General features: G+C 53.5%; 1 protein-coding gene across 1 annotated transcript in view; it reads right to left on the reverse strand.

Moving 5' to 3' along the window:
* The window catches only part of XPO6 (exportin 6), a 143,799-nt gene that overhangs the window by 20,550 nt on the left and 99,585 nt on the right, over positions 1-23,664 (reverse strand). Inside the window, 6 exon segments of the mRNA XM_075319780.1 lie at positions 4,663-4,893; positions 5,963-6,000; positions 6,003-6,060; positions 13,115-13,276; positions 13,352-13,523; positions 14,662-14,776. Of these exon segments, the coding sequence (XP_075175895.1) occupies positions 4,663-4,893; positions 5,963-6,000; positions 6,003-6,060; positions 13,115-13,276; positions 13,352-13,523; positions 14,662-14,776 (776 nt within the window).

The following is a 23,664-nucleotide window of genomic DNA, read 5'->3' on the forward strand; positions in this document are numbered from 1 at the left end:
CCTAAGCTGGCATCTGCCGAGCGTAGGTATGCACTAGATAGTGCTCCGTGAAAGCGTGCAGACTCAACCAGGTAGTCGCCTGACACACCTGCTGAGCCGTAGCCTGGTGCATCAACGCCCAGGACGCACCCACGGCTCTGGGAGAATGGGCCTTCAGCCTTGAAGGAACCGGAAGCCCAGCAGAACGGTAGGCTTCAAGAATTGGTTCCTTGATCCACCGAGCCAAGTTGACTTGGGAGCTTGCGACCCTTTACTCTGGCCAGCGACAAGGACAAAGAGCGCATCCGAGCGGCGCAGGAGCGCCGTACGAGAAATGTAGAGTCTGAGTGCTCTCACCAGACCTAACAAGTGCAAATCCTTTTCCAAAACCGGATGAGAACAAAAGGAAGGTAAGAAGGTATCCTGATTGAGATGAACAGAGGATACCACCTTCGGGAGAAATTCCAGAACCGAGCGCAGAACCAGCTTGTCCTGGTGAAACACCAGGAAGGGGGACTTGCATGACAGCGCTGCTATGTCAGACACTCTGCGGAGTGACGTGACTGCACTAGGAAGACCACCTTCTGCGAAAGGCGTGAAAGAGAATATCCCTCATTGGCTCGAAGGGTGGTTCCTGAAGAGCCGGTATCACCCTGTTCCGATCCCAGGGTTCTAGCCGACGCTTGTAAGGAGGGACTATGTGGCAAACCCCCTGCAGGAACGTGCGTACCTGAGGAAGTTTGGCTAGACGCTTTTGAAAAAAACACAAAGCGCCGAAACTTGTCCCTTAAGGGAACCGAGAGACAACCCCCTTTTCCATTCCGGATTGAAGGAAGGACAGAAAGTGGGCAAGGCGAATGGCCAGAGAGTAAAACTCTGATCAGAGCACCAGGATAAGAAGATCTTCCACGTCCTGTGGTAGATCTTGGCGGACGTTGGTTTCCTGGCCTGTCTCATAGTGGCAATGACCTCTTGAGATAACCCTGAAGACGCTAGGATCCGGGACACAATGGCCACGCAGTCAGGTTGAGGGCCGCCGAATTCAGATGGAAAAAACGGCCCTTGAGACAGCAAGTCTGGCCCGTCTAGTAGTGTCCACGGTTGGCCTACCGTGAGATGCCACAGATCCGGGTACCACGACCTCCTCGGCCAGTCTGGAGCGACGAGGATGGCGCGGTGGCTGTCGGATCTGATCCTGCGTAACACTCTGGGCAGCGGTGCCAGAGGAGGAATACGTGAGGCAGGGAAACTGCGACCAATCCTGCACTAATGCGTCTGCCGCCAGAGCTTTGTGATCTTGAGAACGTGCCATGAATGCCGTGACTTTGTTGTTGTGCCGGGACGCCAATAGGTCGACGTCCGGCTTCCCCCAGCGGCAACAAATCTCTTGAAACACGCCCGGTCGAAGAGACCATTCCCCTGCGTCCATGCCCTGGCGACTGAGAAAGTCTGCTTCCCAGTTTTCTACGCCCGGGATGTGAACTGCGGAGATGGTGGAGGCTGTGGCTTCCACCCACAGCAGAATCCGCCGGACTTGCTGGAAGGCTTGCCGACTGCTTGTGCCGCCTTGGTGGTTGATGTATGCCACCGCCTTGGCGTTGTCCGACTGAATTCGGATCTGCCTGCCTTCCAGCCATGGCTGGAACGCTTTTAGGGCTAGAACACTGCCCTTATCTCCAGAACATTGATCTGGAGGGAAGACTCTGCTGAGTCCATGTACCCTGAGCCCTGTAGCGGAGGAAGACTCCCTGACAGACTCGCGTCCGCCGTGACCACAGGCCAGGATGTGGGCAGGAAGGACTTTTTCCTTTGACAAGAGTGGAAAGAAGCCACCACTGAAGGGAGGCCATGGCTGCCCGAGAAGGAGCAACGTCCTTGTCGAGGGACGTCGATTTGCTGTCCCATTTGCGGAGAAAGTCCCATTAAAGTGGGCGCAGATGAATCAGCGCAAACGGAGCTGCCTCTATTGCTGCCACCAACTTCTCTAGGAAGTGCATGAGGCGCCTCAAAGGGTGTGACTGGGCTCGAAGGAACGATTGCACCCCTGTCTGTAGTGAACGCTGTTTGTCCAGCGGAAGCTTCACTATCGCTGAGAGAGTATGAAACTCCATCCCGAGATATGTCAGTGATTGGGCCGGTGTCAATTTTGACTTTAGGAAAAATTGATGATCCACCCGAATCTCTGGAGAGTCTCTAGAGCCATGTTCAGGCTGTGCTGGCATGCCACCCGAGAGGGGGCCTTGACCAGCAGATTGCCTGAGAGAGTAGGACCGCTACCACAGTTGTCATGACCTTGGTGAAGGCCCGTAGGGCTGTCACCAGGCCGAAAGTTAGTGCCACGAACTGAAGGTGTTCGTTCCCTATGTCGAAGCGCAGGAAGTGCTGATATCCTGATACAATCGGCACGTGGAGATAAGCATCCCTGATGTCGATTGATGCTAGGAAGCCTCCTTGGGCCATCAAAGGCGATGGGAAACGGAGAGATTCCATCCGGAACCGTCAGGTTCTCTGTCCGTTGAGCAGTGTGAAGTCCAGAACGGGGCGGGGTGATCCGTCCTATCTGGTACCACGAACAAGCTGGAGTAAAAAGCCGCGACTACATTCTTGAAGGGGAACGAGGATCGCAACTCCTCCTGCCTTCGGAGTGTTCACCGCCTGGAAACGTGCATCGGCTCGCTCGGGGGACGGAGATGCTGTGAAGCAACGAGTCGGAGGACGAGAACTGAGCTCTATCCTGTGACCGTAAGACAGAATGTCTCCTACATCGGTCTTGGACATGTGGGGACCACTCCCCTGACCTGGACCGCCATGCAGAAAAAGGTTCTCTGTGCCCGGCGGAGGATGAAAATACCCTCGCCTGAGACGTCAAAGACGCTAATTGCGGAGCACAGGATGACCGCATTGATCTGAGACAGAGCAGCTGAGATAGCTTGGAGTGCCCACCCCTGCAAAGGCCGGGGCAACAGACGCGCCTATGGCTTCATAGATGGATCCCATTAGGAGTTCTATCTGTCTGTCCGTGGCATTCTTGAGCGTGGACCCGCCAGCCACTGCTACTACTGATCTAGCCGCCAGTCCAGAGACTGGAGGGCACCTTATGACACTGAGCCGAAACCTTAACAACGTCAGAGAGGAAGGGACAACGTGTGTTATAAGGCGTTCAGTAAAACGCTTGTCCGGGAAGGTGTGCTTCTGGACAGTATCTGTGCATTAGCCGGACTGGGACTGCGGTTCGTGCTGGAGTTCACCATGTAATAACTAGAGGCCACCCCAGGAACACGGCGTTCTCTGAGGAGGAGGGAGGCGTGGGCGTAGTCACAAAAAAGTGCGGGAATCTGGTGCCTCAGCGTGGGTAGTGAGGGGGGCGGAGGACAGCTCAATGTACTACAGCCCTCACTGTCGGCGTCATACCGACCGTCCCGCCCTTTTCCCTGACTGGCAGGTCTGGGGGCGGGAGAATCCCATACTAGGCCGCAAAAGCCGGGGATTAAAGTTGAAATCGCAGCCGGCCGGCAGTGCACGGTCGGCGCGGTAGTCCCGGACCCACACGCACGCCGCAGCATCTGGGCCCAAGGTGCTTTATGCGCCGTCCCAACGGGGACACAGAGCACCTGGAATATGCGGTACTAGGCCGCAGAAGCCGGGGACTAGAGTATAAGCGCGGCCGGCAACAAGCGCGGTCAGCGCGGTAGTCCCGGCGCACTAACACGCCCAGCAGTGCTGCAGCGTGTATGACACAAGCGCTCCATGCGCCGTCCCCAAGGGGACACAGAGTACCTCACAGTAGCAGGGCCATGTCCCTGACGATACCCAGCTCCTGTCCAGCAGATTCCCAGGGGCTGCGGAGGGAGCACGGTCCCAGTGTCTGGAGACCGATTATGGATCCCACTTCACCCAGAGCCCTAAGGGGGAAGGAAAACAGCATGTTGGCTCCTGCCTATGTACCCGCAATGGGCACCTCAACCTTAACAACACCGCCGACCAGAGTGGGGTGAGAAGGGAGCATGCTGGGAGCCCTATATGGGCCCACTTTTCTTCCATCCGAAATAGTCAGCAGCTGCTGCTGACTAAGTTGTGGAGCTATGCGTGGATGTGTGCCTCCTTCGCACAAAGCTTAAAAACTGAGGAGCCCGTGATGCACGGGAGGGTGTATAGCAGAGGGGAGGGGTTTACACTTTTAAGTGTAATGCTTTGTGTGGCCTCCGGAGGCAGTAGCTATACACCCAATTGTCTGGGTCTCCCAATGGAGCGACAAAGAAATATAAGACATCCCCTGAAAATAAGCCCTAGGGCATCTTTCAGAGCAAAAAATAGTATATGACCCGGTCTTATTTTCCGGGAAACACTGTAGTTGGTGATGGCCCATATAAAACATTGCCAGGGTGAATGGCCCCTACTGCAGAGGTGGTCGGTTTACAAGGTAAGGAGCCTGTGATACCATGGAGCTGGCTGGATCTGACCAGGTTCAGTGCCCCGTCCTCCGATGCTGCCTCTACCAGCAGAAATCGGATCAGCGTTCAGGTCATCGAATGGTCCCTCATCAGGAGCGCACCGCTCCCTCCTGGCACGCAGGAAGCCAGAAGGCAGGGGAGCACTGCGCTCCTGATGAAGAAAAGATCATGGAAGAACTTTTTGGTTTTCTTAATTAGCAAATCTGTAGAAACAACAAGTAGAGGCTCTCACCCTTTCCATCTTAAAATTACGGGCGAGGACATTCTTCTGGCCGCTATCAAGGCCCTGGCAGCCGGCTAGGAACTCGGGTAAGAAGGCAGAGAAGAAAGTGCTGAAGTCCACGGATGCCATGTTGTAGACAGCGATGCCTATTTCCTCCTGGAGAAGATCATGGGACTTGTGGATAAGAACCTGAAGAAGAACACTGACAAACTGCGGCAGCATCATGGCCCGGAACAGCTTCTAGAAGAAATATAGAAAGGAGAGAAGTGATGAGAGAGCGGTGGAGAGGCGAGGAGAAGGACACTGTTCTACGCGCCGATGTCCGTTCTCAGTTTGCAGGTAAACAGCAGTCACCTGAAACCTGTGGCAGCCAAAAATTGTGTTTTGCCGAGGCCCCCTGTTCCCCCAGACCCCAATACATTTTACAGAGATGAGGAAGGATTCTACAGCGTGTCCACCCATATCCTGTCCACCCGCCATTAATTTGAGAACAGCGGCAGCTATTGGCATAGAAGTGGTGTCTAGGTATAGTAAAGTAGCCATGCGCTATGCAATGAAACCACCTATAGCGCCACCTGGTGGAAAACAACAGAGTTAGCATTTTTATCTCGAAAACGGAACGAGATAGAGAACAGAAGTGAATTACAAAGTTGCAGGGCATCATCAATTCAATACGAATCGACACCTTGCATACAGAAATGCTATGATATGAAACCCATGACCCCCCCAAAACACTGACTGCTGGTCACGCATATGGAGCTTATTTAACTTTGATGCTCAAAGTGGCCCCAGTCAGCTGCAATGCACATCTGGCCTCTGCACAGCATACTGTATCTTGCTGCACGTTGTGCAATATGGTAGGTGACACGTTTGCACAAGCATCTGTGATACGTCGTCGTAGGTCCTGCAATGTTGGTGGAGGGGTCGCATACACCTGCTGTTTGATGTGACCTCCACCAGGTGGCGCTATAGGTGGTTTCATTGCGTAGCGCATGGCTACTTTACTATTCCTAGACACCACTTCCATGCCTATAGCTGCCACCATTCTCAAGTTAATGGCGGAGTACAGGATATGGGTGGACACACTGTATACTGTCTCCATACTTGCTCTGGGAGATCAGAGCGATAGGCAGTATAAAAATCAACGGACATGCCCGATCTTCATCTCACCCGACGATCAGTTAGCCGGCGCGCTCTCATAAACATTGTCGAACCCGTAGATATCGGAGAGTACTGCTGTGTGTAGGGGGGGGGGGGACCTTTAACCTATAAATGCAGCGCTCGGACTGATAAGATAGGACAACCTCACCTTATGGTACAATTTGTGTTTGCTGTTCAGGGTCTCCAATAGCCAAGATTCTGCTTGAAAAGATGGATATCCGGTTGTAGAAATGACTGACCAAATGCCTGCAGGAAACAAAGAAGATGAAGGACTAGGCAAAGAACATTTGGGGTTTTTGGTTTTCGGATATGCATTAACACCCTTCCCGATGCAGAAAAGTTTCATTTCTCTCTCGCCTTATTGGGGGACACAGCATGGTCCTGCCCCCCCCCAATAAAAAGCTCAGAGAATAAGATTTTATGGTGAGTACACAAAAATCTCCCTTTTTGCACCTTTATTCTTCTCACCTCCAAGACTCGTAACCTTATATTGTTTCCAATCGACAATAACTTTTCATTTTGTAAGACCCTATGATCATTTGATTTGCTCGTTTTGCATACTGCAATGCTTTATTGACAACCCGCCATTGATATGTGGGTGATTTGTGCCCAGACGGACACACCTACCGGGATATCGCTACTTAAAACTGGCACTATACTGGCACTATCATGCTGATTCTATACATACCTTTAGTTGTGAGATCGGATGTATACTTTCTGAAATACAGGCAAGTAAAGTCTGTTGAAATGCACTGTTATTTGATTGACAGCAGCTACAGAAATACTAATAGGTGGGTTGTGTTTTGCTAGTTATTCCCACACCTGTCTGTCTTCCTGTCCTTTATCTCTCCCTCCTCCCCTGTAATAACAGACGGGGAGGAAGGACAGAGGCCGGAATATCGAATATCTAGGAAAACCCGACCAACCTATTAGATATTCTGTAGCACCTGTCAATCAAATAACAGTGCATTTCACAAAGAAGTGAATTTTGTTTACTACCGTAAATTCCTTTTCTTCTAGCTCTAATTGGAGACCCAGACAATTGGGTGTATAGGCTATGCCTCCGGAGGCCGCACAAAGTATTACACTAAAAGTGTTAAGCCCCTCCCCTTCTGCTATACACCCCCGTGCTCCACGGGCTCCTCAGTTTTGGTGCAAAAGCAAGAAGGAGGAAAAAGAATTATAAACTGGTTTACAGTAACTTCAATCCGAAGGAATATCGGAGAACTGAACCATTCAACATGAACAACATGTGTACACAAAAAAACAGGGGCGGGTGGCTGGGTCTCCCAATTAGAGCTAGAAGAAAGGAATTTACGGTAAGTAAACAAAATTCCCTTCTTCTTTGTCGCTCTATTGGGAGACCCAGACAATTGGGACGTCCAAAAGCAGTCCCTGGGTGGGTAAAATAATACCTCGTAAGAGAGCCGTAAAACGGCCTCTTCCTACAGGTGGGCAACCGCCCCCTGAAGGACTCGCCTACCCTAGGCTGGCATCCGCCGAAGCATAGGTATGCACCTGATAGTGCTTCGTGAAAGTGTGGCAGGCTCGACCAGGTAGCCGCCTGACACACTCTGCTGAGCCGTAGCCTGGTGCCTCAAAGCCCAGGACGCGCCCACGGATCTGGTAGAATGGGCCTTCAGCCCTGAGGGAACCGGAAGCCCCAGCCGAACGGTAGGCTTCGATAATTGGCTCCTTGATCCACCGAGCCAGGGTTGATTTGGAAGCCTGTGACCCTTTACGCTGGCCAGTCGACAAGGACAAAGAGTGCATCCGAGCGGCGCAGGGGCGCCGTACGAGAAATGTAGATTCTGAGTGCTCTCACCAGATCTAACAAGTGCAAATCCTTTTCACATTGGTGAACTGGATGAGGACAAAAAGAAGGTAAGGAGATATCCTGATTGAGATGAAAGGGGGATACCACCTTAGGGAGAAATTCCGGAACCGGACGCAGAACCACCTTGTCCTGGTGAACACCAGGAAGGGAGCTTGGCATGACAGTGCAGCTAGCTCAGACACTCTGCGAAGTGAAGTGACTGCTACTAGAAAAACCACTTTCTGCGAAAGGCGTGAGAGAGAAATATCCCTCATTGGCTCGAACGGTGGTTTCTGAAGAACCATCAGCACCCTGTTCAGACCCCAGGGTTCCTAACGGCCGCTTGTAAGGAGGGACGATGTGACAAACCCCCTGCAGGAACGTGCGTACCTGTGGAAGTCTGGCTAGGCGCTTCTGGAAAAACACAGAGAGCGCTGAGACTTGTCCCTTAAGGGAGCCCGAGCAACAAACCCTTTTCCAGTCCAGATTGAAGGAAGGACAGAAAAGTGGGCAAGGCAAAAGGCCAGGGAGAAATACCCTGAGCAGAGCACCACGACAGGAAAATTTTTCACGTCCTGTGGTAGATCTTGGCGGACGTTGGTTTCCTAGCTTGTCTCATAGTGGCAATGACGTCTTGAGATAACCCTGAGGACGCTAGGATCCAGGACTCAATGGCCACACAGTCAGGTTGAGGGCCGCAGAATTCAGATGGAAAAACGGCCCTTGAGATAGCAAGTCTGGTCGGTCTGATAGTGCCACACGGGTTGGCCGACCGTGAGATGCCACAGATCCGGGTACCACGACCGCCTCGGCCAGGTCTGGAGCGACGAGGATGACGCGGCGGCAGTCGGCCCTGATCTTGGGTAACACTCTGGGCAACAGTGCCAGCGGAGGAAACACATAAGGGAGCTGAAACTGCGACCAATCCTGAACTAAGGCGTCTGCCGCCAGAGCTCTGGGATCTTGAAACCGTGCCATGAACGCCGGTACCTTGTTGTTGTGCCGGGACGCCATGAGGTCGACGTCCGGCACCCCCACAGCGGCAACAGATCTCCTGAAACACGTCCGGGGTGAAGGGACCATTCCCCTGCGTCCATGCCCTGGCGACTGAGATAATCTGCTTCCCAGTTTTCCGCGCCTGGAATGTGAACTGCAGAGATGGTGGAGGCCGTGGCTTCCACCCACATCAAAATCCGCCGGACTTCCTGGAAGGCTTGCCGACTGCGTGTGCCGCCTTGGTGGTTGATGTATGCCACCGCTGTGGAATTGTCCGACTGAATTCTGATCTGCTTGCCTTCCAGCCACTGCTGGAACGCTTTCAGGGCAAGATACACTGCCCGTATTTCCAGAACATTGATCTGAAGCGAGGACTCTTGCTGGGTCCACGTACCCTGAGCCCTGTGGTGGAGAAAAACCGCTCCCCACCCTGACAGACTCGCGTCCGTCGTGACCACCTCCCAGGATGGGGGTAGGAAGGATTTCCCTTTCGATAATGAAGTGGGAAGAAGCCACCACCGAAGGGAAGCTTTGGTCGCCTGCGAGAGGGAGACGTTCCTGTCGAGGGACGTCGGCTTCCTGTCCCATTTGCGTAGGATGTCCCATTGAAGAGGACGCAGGTGAAACTGCGCGAAAGGAACTGCCTCCATTGCTGCCACCATCTTCCCCAGGAAGTGCATGAGGCGCCTCAAGGGGTGTGACTGGCCTTGAAGGAGAGATTGTACCCCTGTCTGTAGTGACCGCTGCTTGATCAGCGGAAGCTTCACTATCGCTGAGAGGGTATGACACTCCATGCCAAGGTATGTCAGCGATTGGGCCGGTGTCAGATTTGACTTTGGAAAATTGATGATCCACCCGAAACTCTGGAGAGTCTCCAGGGTAGCGTCGAGGCTGTGTTGGCATGCCTCTAGAGAGGGTGCCTTGATCAACAGATCGTCCAAGTACGGGATCACCGAGTGACCGTGAGAGTGGAGGACCGCTACTACAGTAGCCATAATCTTGGTGAAAACCCGTGGGGCTGTTGCCAGGCCGAACGGCAATGCCACGAACTGCAGGTGTTCGTTTCCTATGGCGAAGCGCAAGAAGCGCTGGTGCTCTGGAGCAATCGGTATGTGGAGATAAGCATCTTTGATATCGATCGATGCAAGGAAATCTCCCTGGGACATTGAGGCGATGACGGAGCGGAGGGATTCCATCCGGAACCGCCTGGTCTTTACGTGTTTGTTGAGAAGTTTCAGGTCCAGGACAGGTCGGAAAGACCCGTCCTTCTTTGGGACCACAAAGAAGTTGGAGTAAAAAACGTGGCCCTGTTGCTGAAGAGGAACAGGGACCACCACTCCTTCTGCCTTCAGAGTGCCCAGCGCCTGCAGAAGAACCTCGGCTCGCTCGGGAGGCGGGGATGACCTGAAGAATCGAGTCGGGGGACGAGAGGTGAACTCTATCTTGTAACCGTGAGACAGAATGTCTCTCACCCAACGGTCTTTTACCCGTGGCAGCCAGGTGTCGCAAAAGCGGGAGAGCCTGCCACCGACCGAGGATGCGGAGTGAGGATGCCGAAAGTCATGAGGAAGCCGCTTTGGTAGCGGCACCTCCGGTGGTCTTTTTAGGACGTGACTTAGACCGCCATGCATCAGAGTTCCTTTGATCTTTCTGAGGCCTTTTGGACGAGGAGAATTGGGACCTGCCCGCGCCCCGAAAGGACCGAAACCTCGACTGCCCCTTCCTCTGTTGGGGTATGTTCGGTTTGGGCTGGGGTAAGGATGTATCCTTTCCCTTGGATTGTTTGATGATTTCATCCAAACGCTCGCCAAACAATCGGTCGCCAGAAATTGGCAAACTGGTTAAGCGCTTTTTGGAAACAGAATCTGCCTTCCATTCCCGTAGCCACAAGGCCCTGCGGAGTAGCACCGAATTGGCGGCTGCAACCGCCGTACGGCTCGCAGAGTCCAGGACAGCATTAATAGCGTAAGACGCAAATGCCGACGTCTGAGAGGTTATGGACGCCACCTGTGGCGTGGACGTGCGTGTGGCTGCGTCAATTTGCGCTTGACCTGCTGAGATAGCTTGTAGCGCCCATACGGCTGCGAATGCTGGGGCAAAAGAAGCGCCGATAGCTTCATAGATGGATTTCAACCAGAGCTCCATCTGCCTGTCAGTGGCATCTTTGAGTGAAGCCCCATCTTCCACTGCAAGTAAGGATCTAGCTGCCAGTCTGGAGATTGGAGGATCCACTTTGGGACACTGAGCCCAACTTTTGACCACGTCAGGGGGAAAGGGATAACGTGTATCCTTAAGGCGCTTAGAAAAACGCTTATCTGGACAAGCATGGTGATTCTGGACTGCCTTTCTGAAATCAGAGTGGTCCAGAAACATACTCGGTGTACGCTTGGGAAACCTGAAACGGAATTTCTCCTGCTGGGAAGCTGACTCCTCCACCGGAGGAGCTGAGGGAGAAATATCCAACATACGATTGATGGACGCAATAAGGTCGTTCACTATGGCGTCCCCGTCCGGAGTATCAAGATTGAGAGCGGCCTCAGGATCAGAATCCTGATCAGCTGTCTCCGCATCATCAACCAGAGATTCCCCCCTCTGAGACCCTGCACAATATGATGATGTCGAGGGAAAATCTAAGCGAGCTCGCTTAGTCGGTCTGGGGCTGGGGTCTGTGTCAGAACCCTCAGCTTGGGATCCATGAGATACCCCGGGAGGACATTGTTGGTCCAGCTGAGGTGGGCCAGGGAACAAAGATTCAACAGAGTCCCTGTGCTGAGATACCGGCCTGGACTGCAAGGCTTCTAGTATCTTAGCCATAGTCTCAGAGAGTTTTGCAAACTCCGTCCCTGTCACCTGAACAGTGTTAGCAGGTGGCTCCCCCTGGGCCCCCCTTAGCAGAGGCTCTAGCTGAGTAAGTGCCACAGGGGCCGAATAGTGCACACAATGAGGGTCAGTGGAACCTGCCGGTAGCGGGGTCGTACATGCGGCGCAGGCAACATAATAAGCCTGTGTTTTGGCACCCCTGCCTTTCGTGGGCGCCATGCTATTATATCTTCCCTGAGCAACACAATAGGGTATATAGCCAGAAATCAACTGTGCACTATACAGTGTAAACTAAACATATAATGTTACACTACTGCACAATGGGGCTAGCACCACAGGTGCTGCTTACCACCCGCTTAAAGCGGTTGTGAGGCCACCAGAGTCCCTGCCTGGGTCTCCCAGACTTTGTCCCCCTCTGCAGCGTCCGAGGAGCTGACAGGAATGCGTCCTGAGGAGAGGAGGGAGCCGTGGGCGTGACCTAGAAAGAGCGGGAACTGGTGCCTGCACTGTGCACAGTGAGGGGAGTGGAGTATGCAAAGCATGCTCCAGCCCTCAGTGCTGCTCGTTCTGTGCAGCGTCCCGCCCTTCCCCTGCCTGTCAGGGCTGTGGGCGGGAGGAAAGGAACTAGGCCGCAAAAAGCCGGGGACTCTAGTAATAAACGCGGCCGCCGTAAAAGCGCGGCCGGCGTGGAAGTCCCCGGCGCACTACAAGTCCCAGCCGCGCCGCAGTGTTTCCATGGCCGCGGCGGTCAGTGCGGCAGTACCTATACATAAACACACTCAGCAACGCTGAGTGTGTAATGGCACATATTAACCCGGTCAGCGCCGCGGTCCCCGGTGCACTAGCACACCCAGCAAAGCTGGAGTGTTGCTGTGCGCGGTCCCCACCGGGATACAGAGTACCTCCAAGTAGCAGGGCCATGTCCCTGAACGATACCCGGCTCCTATCCAGCAGGCTCCACAGGAGTTGTGGATGAAGCACGGTCTCAGTGCCTGGAGACCGATAGGATCCCACTTCCACCAGAGCCCTGAGGGGGATGGGGAAGGAAAACAGCATGTGGGCTCCAGCCTCCGTACCCGCAATGGATACCTCAACCTTAACTACACCGCCGACAAGAGTGGGGTGAGAAGGGAGCATGCTGGGGGCCCTATATGGGCCCACTTTTCTTCCATCCGACATGGTCAGCAGCTGCTGCTGACCAATCTGTGGAGCTGTGCGTGCGTGTCTGACCTCCTTCGCACAAAGCAAAAAACTGAGGAGCCCGTGGGAGCACGGGGGGTGTATAGGCAGAAGGGGAGGGGCTTAACACTTTTAAGTGTAATACTTTGTGCGGCCTCCGGAGGCATAGCCTATACACCCAATTGTCTGGGTCTCCCAATAGAGCGACAAAGAAATTTACTTGTCTGTATTTCAGAAAGTATACATCCGATCTCACAAGTAAAGGTATGTATAGAATCAGCATGATAGCGCCAGTATAGCACTGGATTTAGTTTTTATAGGAAAAACCTGGTGGTTGGTCCTCTTTAAGGGATTAAACAGCAGTTCTGGTTGCTGCTGGGTGTATAACGTAAGCTCAGCTCCCGCCAAATGATAGTATGAGGTCTGAAGGGAAGCGTTTTAAAGGAGTCATCTGTTGACGAGAAAGAATTGGGTTAGTTGAGCACTGACCTGCATGACACCGACGAACTGCGCCTGGTTCTCCATGGGCTCATCGCCACCTTCTCGGTGTACGCTGGCCAAGACCGAGGCTCGGTAGAAATACCTCCAGTTGTGATGTAGCAGCTGGAAGAGCAGCTCAAACAGCTCGGCTTTCACATCGGGCGATGGACGCTGCAAAAGCATCAGATAAGTAAATAGAAAAGACAAGGATCGGAGAGGAAGACCTCTATAGCACAGAGCACTTACCTCTGCGATAATGGGGTAGAGCTGCTCCATGCACAGGGACAGGATACTGGGCAGGAAAGGCTTAAAGGCCGGACCAGGTTCCTGGACGACAACTTGCAGGATTTTCAGAAACTTCTCCACCACGTGACAGCCGGCGCTGCCTTCCTGCAGTATGCTTTCTGCCAGCTGCTCCCTGCGGGCACGATGTGATATAATGAGCACTGGACACAAAACTCCGACCTCCATGGGATAAACAATCCGAGGGTGTAGGGCCAAGTATTACGGTCAACCTCGGCCAACACACGGTCAACCTCGGCCAACACACGGTCACCCTCGGCCAACACACTGTCACCCTCGGCCAACACACGGTCACCCTCGGCCAACACACGGTCACCCTCGGCCAACACACGGTCACCCTCGGCCAACACACGGTCACCCTCGGCCAACACACGGTCACCCTCGGCCAACACACGGTCACCCTCGGCCAACACACGGTCACCCTCGGCCAACACACGGTCACCCTCGGCCAACACACGGTCACCCTCGGCCAACACACGGTCACCCTCGGCCAACACACGGTCACCCTCGGCCAACACACGGTCACCCTCGGCCAACACACGGTCACCCTCGGCCAACACACGGTCACCCTCGGCCAACACACGGTCACCCTCAGCCAACACACGGTCACCCTCAGCCAACACACGGTCACCCTCAGCCAACACACGGTCACCCTCAGCCAACACACGGTCACCCTCAGCCAACACACGGTCAACCTCAGCCAACACACGGTCAACCTCAGCCAACACACGGTCAACCTCAGCCAACACACGGTCAACCTCAGCCAACACACGGTCAACCTCAGCCAACACACGGTCAACCTCAGCCAACACACGGTCAACCTCAGCCAACACACGGTCAACCTCAGCCAACACACGGTCAACCTCAGCCAACACACGGTCAACCTCAGCCAACACACGGTCAACCTCAGCCAACACACGGTCAACCTCAGCCAACACACGGTCAACCTCAGCCAACACACGGTCAACCTCAGCCAACACACGGTCAACCTCAGCCAACACACGGTCAACCTCAGCCAACACACGGTCAACCTCAGCCAACACACGGTCAACCTCAGCCAACACACGGTCAACCTCAGCCAACACACGGTCAACCTCAGCCAACACACGGTCAACCTCAGCCAACACACGGTCAACCTCAGCCAACACACGGTCAACCTCAGCCAACACACGGTCAACCTCAGCCAACACACGGTCAACCTCAGCCAATACCTGGTAAACCTCAGCCAATACCTGGTAAACCTCAGCCAATACCTGGTAAACATGTTGAGGAAGGTCTGTATAATCTGCTCGGTAAATGGCACCCCCATTTGTACCCGGAGTCCTTGGAATAAGGCCAAGAAAAAGCTCAGCATCTCCTCCGTCACATCTAAAGAGAGAAAAATCAAACATGCACAAATAGAAAAATGTGTACAGCAGCAAGTCCCGGAGTGCCCTCCCAGCTCAGGAAAAAAAGCAAGCAAGAATATCCCTTTTGTACGGAGCTCAGATCCTTCTCCCAACGAGACCTGTTCTAATTTCACAGCATAGCACATAACACGAGCGCATGCGGCCGCCAGACAAAATATTCCTCTATAGACGCTGCAACCAAGGACACGGTGTGTTTCCTGAGCGAGGTGTTAGATTTTTGAGGATTTTCAATATTAAATAACTTCCCTTGATAATACCACCTATTGCTTGTATTTACCAGGCCTATTCATAGACAGTAGTGTCGGCGTTTCGAGAGGATTTCTATAAGATGTACTCAATCACTCAGGGGACTTAAAAGGACGTGTGAATCATTAAGTCCCTCGGGGGCTAAAGGGACGTATGAATCATAAAAAAAATAAATAAAAATTAGCAATTATAAGGAGTTATTACATTTACGGTACTTAGGTTTGGCGCCACCTGGTGTTCAGAGTGTATAACAATGTGAAGGTCCATCTGGTGGTCAGAGCGCTGGTGGACCTATATGCTCAGTCCCGCCACAGCCAGGGCTCTGCATGGTCAGCCCCGGCCAAACCCGCTGTCCGACCCCCGGCCAAACCCACTGTCCGACCCCCGGCCAAACCCACTGTCCGACCCCCGGCCAAACCCACTGTCCGACCCCCGGCCAAACCCACTGTCCGACCCCCGGCCAAACTTGCCGCCCGGCCAAACCCGCCGTCCGACCAAACCCACCGTCGAAGCGCAGCCAATACAAACAGCTTGCAGGGCAGAAAGCCATGTCTATTGGCTGCTCTGACATCGGCACCTAGTGATTACGTATGTATGACCACCAGCGCTCATCTAATTAGGTCTACCTGCAAACTAGGAGGCACCAAAGTGCGGGGTTGTCTAAACATTGGTTAAGAAATGACTGAATTCTATTGTGTACTGTTCGTTGCCTAAGTTACCAGCCACTTCTGCAGTCTATCAGCGGTGGCCGGTCTCCTAGGAAAAGAGAACACACTTGCTTTAAAGTTGGATCTGGCCGACTTCGGTGCCATTGTGCTCCTTGATACAGCAGAGGAAAGCTATATGAGAGAGCGATAGGACAGTTCAAGCCAGCTGCTCTCCCGAAATATCGGTCTTGGGGAGGAAGGAAGAGGCAGATGGGTGGTGAGCGCCTGGAAGAAGGGAATTTTGTTTTACTTACCGTAAGAAGGGAATTTTGTTACTTACCGTAAATTCCTTTTCTTCTAGCTCTTATTGGGAGACCCAGACGATTGGGGTATAGCTACTGCCTCCGGAGGCCACACAAAGCACTACACTAAAAAGTGCAAGGCCCCTCCCCTTCTGGCTATACCCCCCCCGTGGTATCACGGGTTCTCCAGTTTTAGTGCCAAAGCAAGAAGGAGGAAAGCCAATAACTGGTTTAAACAAATTAACTCCGAGTAACATCGGAGAACTGAAAAACCGTTCAACATGAACAACATGTGTACCCGCAAACAACAAAAAACATCCCGAAGGACAACAGGGCGGGTGCTGGGTCTCCCAATAAGAGCTAGAAGAAAAGGAATTTACGGTAAGTAACAAAATTCCCTTCTTCTTCAGCGCTCTATTGGGAGACCCAGACGATTGGGACGTCCAAAAGCTGTCCCTGGGTGGGTAAAGAAATACCTCATGTTAGGGCTGCAAAACAGCCCTCCCCTACGGGGGTGTCACTGCCGCCTGCAGGACTCTTCTACCTAAGCTGGCATCCGCCGAAGCATAGGTATGCACCTGATAATGCTTGGTGAAAGTGTGCAGACTGGACCAGGTAGCTGCCTGGTACACTTGTTGAGCCGAAGCCTGGTGTCGTAATGCCCAGGACGCACCCACGGCTCTGGTTGAGTGGGCTTTTACGGTAGGCCTCTAGAATTGGTTCTTTGATCCATCGAGCCAGGGTGGCTTTAGAAGCCTGCAACCCCTTGCGCGGACCAGCGACAAGGACAAAAAGTGCATCGGAACGGCGCATGGGCGCCGTGCGGGAAAAGTAGAGTCTGAGTGCTCTCACCAGATCTAACAAACGTAAGTCCTTTTCATACCGGTGAACCGGATGAGGACAAAAGGAAGGCAAGGATATATCCTGATTAAGATGAAATGAGGATACGACCTTAGGGAGAAACTCCGGAATGGGGCGCAGCACTACCTTGTCCTGGTGGAACACCAGGAAGGGAGCCTTGGATGACAGAGCTGCCAGCTCAGACACTCGCCGAAGCGATGGGATCGCAACGAGAAACGCCACCTTCTGTGACAGGCGAGAAAGGAAACTTCCTTCAGAGGCTCGAAAGGCGGCTTCTGGAGAGCAACTAATACCCTGTTGAGATCCCATGGATCTAACGGCCGCTTGTACGGGGGTACGATATGACAGACCCCCTGTAGGAACGTGCGCACCTTAGAAAGACGTGCTAGACGCTTCTGAAAAAACACGGATAGTGCCGAGACTTCTCCCTCAAGGAAGCCGAGCGACAAGCCCTTTTCTAACCCCGATTGCAGGAAGGAAAGAAAAGTAGGCAATGCAAATGGCCAGGGAGACACTCCCTGAGCCGAGCACCAAGTTAAGAAAATCTTCCACGTTCTGTGGTAGATCTTAGCAGAGGTGGACTTCCTAGCCTGTTTCATGGTGGCAACGACCCCTTGGGATAATCCTGAAGACGCTAGGATCCAGGACTCAATGGCCACACAGTCAGGTTCAGGGCCGCAGAATTCCGATGGAAAAACGGCCCTTGGGACAGTAAGTCTGGCCAGCCTGGTAGTGACCACGGTCGGCCGACCGTGAGATGCCACAGATCCGGGTACCACGATCTCCTCGGCCAGTCTGGGGCGACGAGTATGACGCGGCTGCAATCGGATCTGATTTTTTGCGCAGTACTCTGGGCAAGAGTTCCAGAGGTGGAAACACATATGTGAGCCGGAACTGCGACCAATCTTGCACTAAGGCGTCTGCCGCCAGAGCTCTGTGATCGCGCGATCGTGCCATAAATGCCGGGACCTTGTTGTTGTGCCGAGACGCCATTAGGTCGACGTCCGGCACCCCCCAGCGGCGACAGATTTCCTGAAACACGTCCGGGTGAAGGGACCATTCCCCTGCGTCCATACCCTGGCGACTGAGGAAGTCTGCTTCCCAGTTTTCTACGCCCGGGATGTGAACTGCGGATATGGTGGATGCTGTGTCCTCCACCCACATGAGGATTCGCCGGACTTCCTGGAAGGCTTGCCGACTGCGCGTCCCTCCTTGGTGGTTGATGTATGCCACCGCTGTGGAGTTGTCCGACTGGATTCGGATCTGCTCTCTTTCTAGCCACTGCTGGAAAGCTAGTAGGGTAAGATACCCTGCCCCGATTTCCAGAACATTGATCTGAAGGGTGGACTCCTGCTGAGTCCACGTCCCCTGAGCCCTGTGGCGGAGACAAACTGCTCCCCACCCTGACAGACTCGTATCTGTCGTGACCACTGCCCAGGATGGGGGTAGGAAGGATCTTCACTGTGACAATGAGGTGGGAATAAGCCACCATTACAGAGAGTCCTTGGCCGTCTGGGAAAGGGAGACTTTCCTGTCCAGGGAGGTTGACTGCCCGTCCCATTGGCGGAGAATGTCCCCTTGCAGTTGGCGCAGATGAAACTGCGCAAAGGGAACTGCCTCCATGGCTGCCACCATCTTCCCTAGGAAGTGCATGAGGCGCCTTAAGGGGTGCGACTGGCCTTGAAGGAGAGACTGCACCTCTGTTTGCAGTGAACGCTGCTTGTTCAGCGGAAGCTTCACTATCGCTGATAGAGTGTGAACTCCATGCCGAGATACGTTAGTGATTGAGTCGGTGACCGATTTGTTCTTGCCAAATTGATGATCCACCCGAAAGTCTGGAGAGTCTCCAGCGTAACATTCAGGCTGCGTTGTCATGCCTCGAGGGAGGGTGCTTTGACGAGTAGATCGTCCAAGTAAGGGATCACCGGGTGTCCCTGAGAGTGCAAGACTGCTACCACTGCTGCCATGACCTTGGTGAACACCCGTGGGGCTGTCGCCAGACCGAATGGCAGAGCTACGAACTGAAGATGGTCGTCTCCTATCACAAAACGTAGAAAACGTTGGTGCTCCGTAGCAATTGGCACATGGAGATAGGCATCTTTGATGTCTGTTGAGGCAAGGAAGTCTCCTCGAGACATTGAGGTAATGACGGATCGGAGGGATTCCATCCGGAACCGCCTGGCGTTCGCATGCTTATTGAGCAGTTTTAGGTCCAGAACAGGACGGAAGGAGCCGTCCTTTTTTGGAGCCACAAAGAGATTGGAGTACAAACCCTCGCCCTCGTTCCTGAGGGGGGACAGGGATCACCACTCCTTCTGCTCTTAGAGCGTCCACCGCCTGCAGCAGGGCATCTGCTCGGTGGGGAGGTGGGGCCGTTCTGAAGAATGGAGTCGGAGGACGAGAACAGAACACTGTCCTGTGCACGTGAGCACAATGTCCGTCACCCACCGGTCTGTGACCTGTGGCAGCTAAATGTCGCCAAAGGCGGGGGAGTCTGCCATCAACCGCGGATGCGGAGAGAGAGAGAGAGCTGAGAGTCATGAGGAGACCGCCTTGGTAGCGGTTCCTCCGGCTGCCTTCCTTGGGCGTGATTGAGCCCGGCCGGAATCTGAGCCCGTCTGAGGTTTTGTAGCCCTTTTGCACGAGGACAATTGGGACCTGCCCGAGCTTGGGAAGGACCGAAACCTCGTCTGTACTTTTAGGACAGCATTAATAGGGTAAGTCGCAGTGCAGACATTGCGGAGTTACGGACGCCTCTGCGGTACAGATGTACATGTGCTCAAGGCCAGCTGCGCAAGAACAGCTGAAAAGGTTAGGTTGCCTATACGGCTGTGAATGCCGGAGCAACCGACACGCCGATAGCCTCCTAGACAGATTTCAACCAGAGTCCATCTGTCTGTGAATGGCATCTTTAAGTGAAGCCCCATCTCCAGTGCAACTATGGCTCTAGACGCAAGCCTGGAGATTGGAGAATCCACCTTTGGACCCTGGGTCCAGCGCTTGACCACGTCAGGGGAAAAGGATAACGTGTATCTTAAAAAACGTTTGGAGAAGACGCTTATCTGGTAAGCGTGGTGTTTCTGGACTGCTTCTCTGAAGTCAGCGTGGCCAGAAAAATACTCAATATCCGTTTGAGATACTGAAAAGGGACTTCTCCTGCTGTGAAGCTGACTCCTCCACTGGGGGAGCTGAGGGAGAAAGATCCAACCTTCCATTGATGGACGCTATAGGATCATTCCGTATGGCGTTACCATCCGGTGTATCCGGATTGATAGCGATGTCAGGATCAAAGTCCTGGAGAGCCGCCTTATCATACAGAGAGTCCTCCTGGGACCCCCCCGTTCCAAATGAGGTTGGTCAGGAAGATTGCCCATGGCCTGTCTGGACTGCAAGTCTCTATCTTATGACAATATATCTGTCGAAACTGCAACTCCGTCCCTGTCCTTGGACAGGGATGACAGGTGGTTTCTTTGGCCACGACTAGTAGAGACCCCGGCAGACGAAGTGCTAGAGACCCCGGCAGACGAAGTGCTACAGGGGAGCATGCACACAATGGGACGGTGTCATGAACAGCATCCCATGTAGTAAAAACAGCACTGAAAATCTGTGTTGCTTTTTTGCCGCTGCCGACTAGCCATCTAGAAGTATATAGCCAAGATTGGTGACCGTACAGTGCAATGTATAGCATACAAGCATAAAGTACAAATGAACACTGCAGCACAAGCAATACAAGCAGCATAGAAGCCTGTGCCCTGGCACCTCTGCTCTTCTGCTGCTGTAGACTAGTCATCTAGGGGAATATAGCCCAGAAGAGTGACCATACAGTGCAATGTATAGCATACAAGCACAAGTACAAATGCACACTGCAGCCCATGCAATACAAGCAGCATAGAAAAAAACCTGTGCCCCAGCACCCTTGGTTTTCTGCTGCTGTAGTCTAGCCATTCCAGGAGAATATAGCTAAGACTAGCGACTGTACAGTGCAGTGTATAGCATACAAGCATAAACACAAATGAACACTTCAGTACGTGCAATACAAGCAGCCTAGAAAGCCTGTGCCTTAGCACACCTGCTTTCCTGCTGCTGATGTGTCGCTCTCCAAGCGGGCATATAGCGACCTATGCAGTTAAAATACACATGTACACACTGCAGTATATCTTGGGGTCAGCACTATGTGTGCCGCTTACCGCCCGCCTATAAGCGGGTGTATGGTCGCCACCGTCCTGCCTGGTTGCCGAAAGTCCGAGCTCGGACTGCAGTAATGGCTGCCGGCGTCTTCCCCAGCTCGTGTGAGGAGGGGCGGGCCGTGGGCGTGCCCCAAGTCAGAGCGGGAATCCGGCGTCCGACAGTGTGCAGTGAGAGGGCTGGAGCATGTAAAAAGGCTCCAGCCCTCGGCGCTGCTGATTGCTCAGCGTCTGTCCCCTTCCCTGAGTGACAGGGAGGGGGCGGGAACGAAGCGGCACTAGGCCGCAGAAGCCGGGGACTGGATTTATAAGCGCCGCCGCCGTAAAAGCGCGGTCGGCGCCCAGTCCCCGGCGAACTACAAGTCCCAGCCGCGCCGCCGCTCCCGGAGCGTCCGGCGCGGTAGTTCCCAATACACAAAGTTACTCAGCAAAGCTGCAGTGACTGTAACCCTTTACTGTCCCCGGCGCACTAGCACACCCAGCAAGTCTGGAGTGTGCTGTGCCTGTGTGTACGGGGACACAGAGTACCTGTAATGGTGCAGGGCCATGTCCCTGAACGGTACTCCAGCTCCGTATCCAGCAGGTTCAAATGGGTCTGTGGATGGAGCCCGGCGTCAGAGCTTTGAGGCCGGCAGGATCCCACTTCCTCAGAGCCCCCCAGGGGGATGTGGAAGGAAAGCAGCATGTGGGCTCCAGCCTCCGTACCAGCAATAGGTACCTCAACCTTACAACACCATCAACGGGTGAGAAGGGAGCATGCTGGGGGCCCTATATGGGCCCTCTTTTCTTCCATCCGAAATAGTCAGCAGCTACTGCTGACTAAAATCTGTGGAGCTATGCATGGATGTCTGACCTCCTTCGCACAAAGCTTGAAAACTGGAGAACCCGTGATACCACGGGGGGGGTATAGCCAGAAGGGGAGGGGCCTTGCACTTTTTAGTGTAGTGCTTTGTGTGGCCTCCGGAGGCAGTAGCTATACCCCAATCGTCTGGGTCTCCCAATAGAGCGCTGAAGAAATTCCTTTTCTTCTAGCTCCAATTGGGAGACCCAGACAATTGGGTGTATAGGCTATGCCTCCGGAGGCCGCACAAAGTATTACACTTAAAAGTGTTAAGCCCCTCCCCTTCTGCCTATACACCCCCCGTGCTCCCACGGGCTCCTCAGTTTTTTGCTTTGTGCGAAGGAGGTCAGACACGCACGCACAGCTGTGGAGCTGTGCGTGCGTGTCTGACCTCCTTCGCACAAAGCAAAGAAGGGAATTTTGTTACTTACCGTAAATTCCTTTTCTTCTAGCTCTTATTGGGAGACCCAGACGATTGGGGTATAGCTACTGCCCTCCGGAGGCCACACAAAGCACTACACTAAAAAGTGCAAGGCCCCTCCCCTTCTGGCTATACCCCCCCGTGGTATCACGGGTTCTCCAGTTTTAGTGCCAAAGCAAGAAGGAGGAAGCCAATAACTGGTTTAAACAAATTAACTCCGAATAACGTCGGAGAACTGAAAAAACCGTTCAACATGAACAACATGTGTACCCGCAAACAACCAAGAAATCCCGAAGGACAACAGGGCGGGTGCTGGGTCTCCCAATAAGAGCTAGAAGAAAAGGAATTTACGGTAAGTAACAAAATTCCCTTCTTCTTCAGCGCTCTATTGGGAGACCCAGACGATTGGGACGTCCAAAAGCTGTCCCTGGGTGGGTAAAGAGATACCTCATGTTAGAGCTGCAAAACAGCCCTCCCCTACGGGGATGTCACTGCCGCCTGCAGGACTCTTCTACCTAAGCTGGCATCCGCCGAAGCATAGGTATGCACCTGATAATGTTTGGTGAAAGTGTGCAGACTCGACCAGGTAGCTGCCTGGCACACCTGTTGAGCCGAAGCCTGGTGTCGTAGCGCCCAGGACGCACCCACGGCTCTGGTTGAATGGGCTTTCAGCCCTGAAAGAACCGGAAGCCCTGCAGAACGGTAGGCTTCCAGAATTGGTTCTTTGATCCATCGAGCCAGGGTGGCTTTAGAAGCCTGCAACCTCTTGCGCGTACCAGCGACAAGGGCATCGGAACGGCGTAAGGGCGCCGTGCGGGAAATGTAGATTCTGAGTGCTCTCACCAGATCTAGCAAACGTAAACATTCTCATACCGGTGAACCGGATGAGTGCAAAATGACGGTAAGGAGATATCCTGATTAAGATGAAACGAGGATACGACCTTAGGGAGAAACTCCGGAATGATGCGCAGCACTACCTTGTCCTGGTGAAAACACCAGGAAGGGAGCCTTGGATGACAGAGCTGCCAGCTCAGACACTCGCCGAAGCGATGTGATCGCAACGAGAAACGCCACCTTCTGTGACAGGCGAGAAAAGGAAACTTCCTTCAGAGGCTCGAAAGGCGGCTTCTGGAGAGCAACTAGAACCCTGTTCAGATCCCATGGATCTAACGGCCGCTTGTACGGGGGTACGATATGACAAACCCCCTGCGGGAACGTGCGCACCTTAGAAAGACGTGCTAGACGCTTCTGAAAAAACACGGATAGTGCTAAGACTTGCCCTTTGAGGGAGTCTAGCGACAAGCCCTTTTCTAACTCCTATTGTAGGAAGGAAAGAAAAGTAGGC

This window comes from Anomaloglossus baeobatrachus, chromosome 7 (genome assembly GCF_048569485.1).
Source record: "Anomaloglossus baeobatrachus isolate aAnoBae1 chromosome 7, aAnoBae1.hap1, whole genome shotgun sequence".
In the NCBI taxonomy this organism is placed as follows: Eukaryota; Metazoa; Chordata; class Amphibia; order Anura; family Aromobatidae; genus Anomaloglossus; species Anomaloglossus baeobatrachus.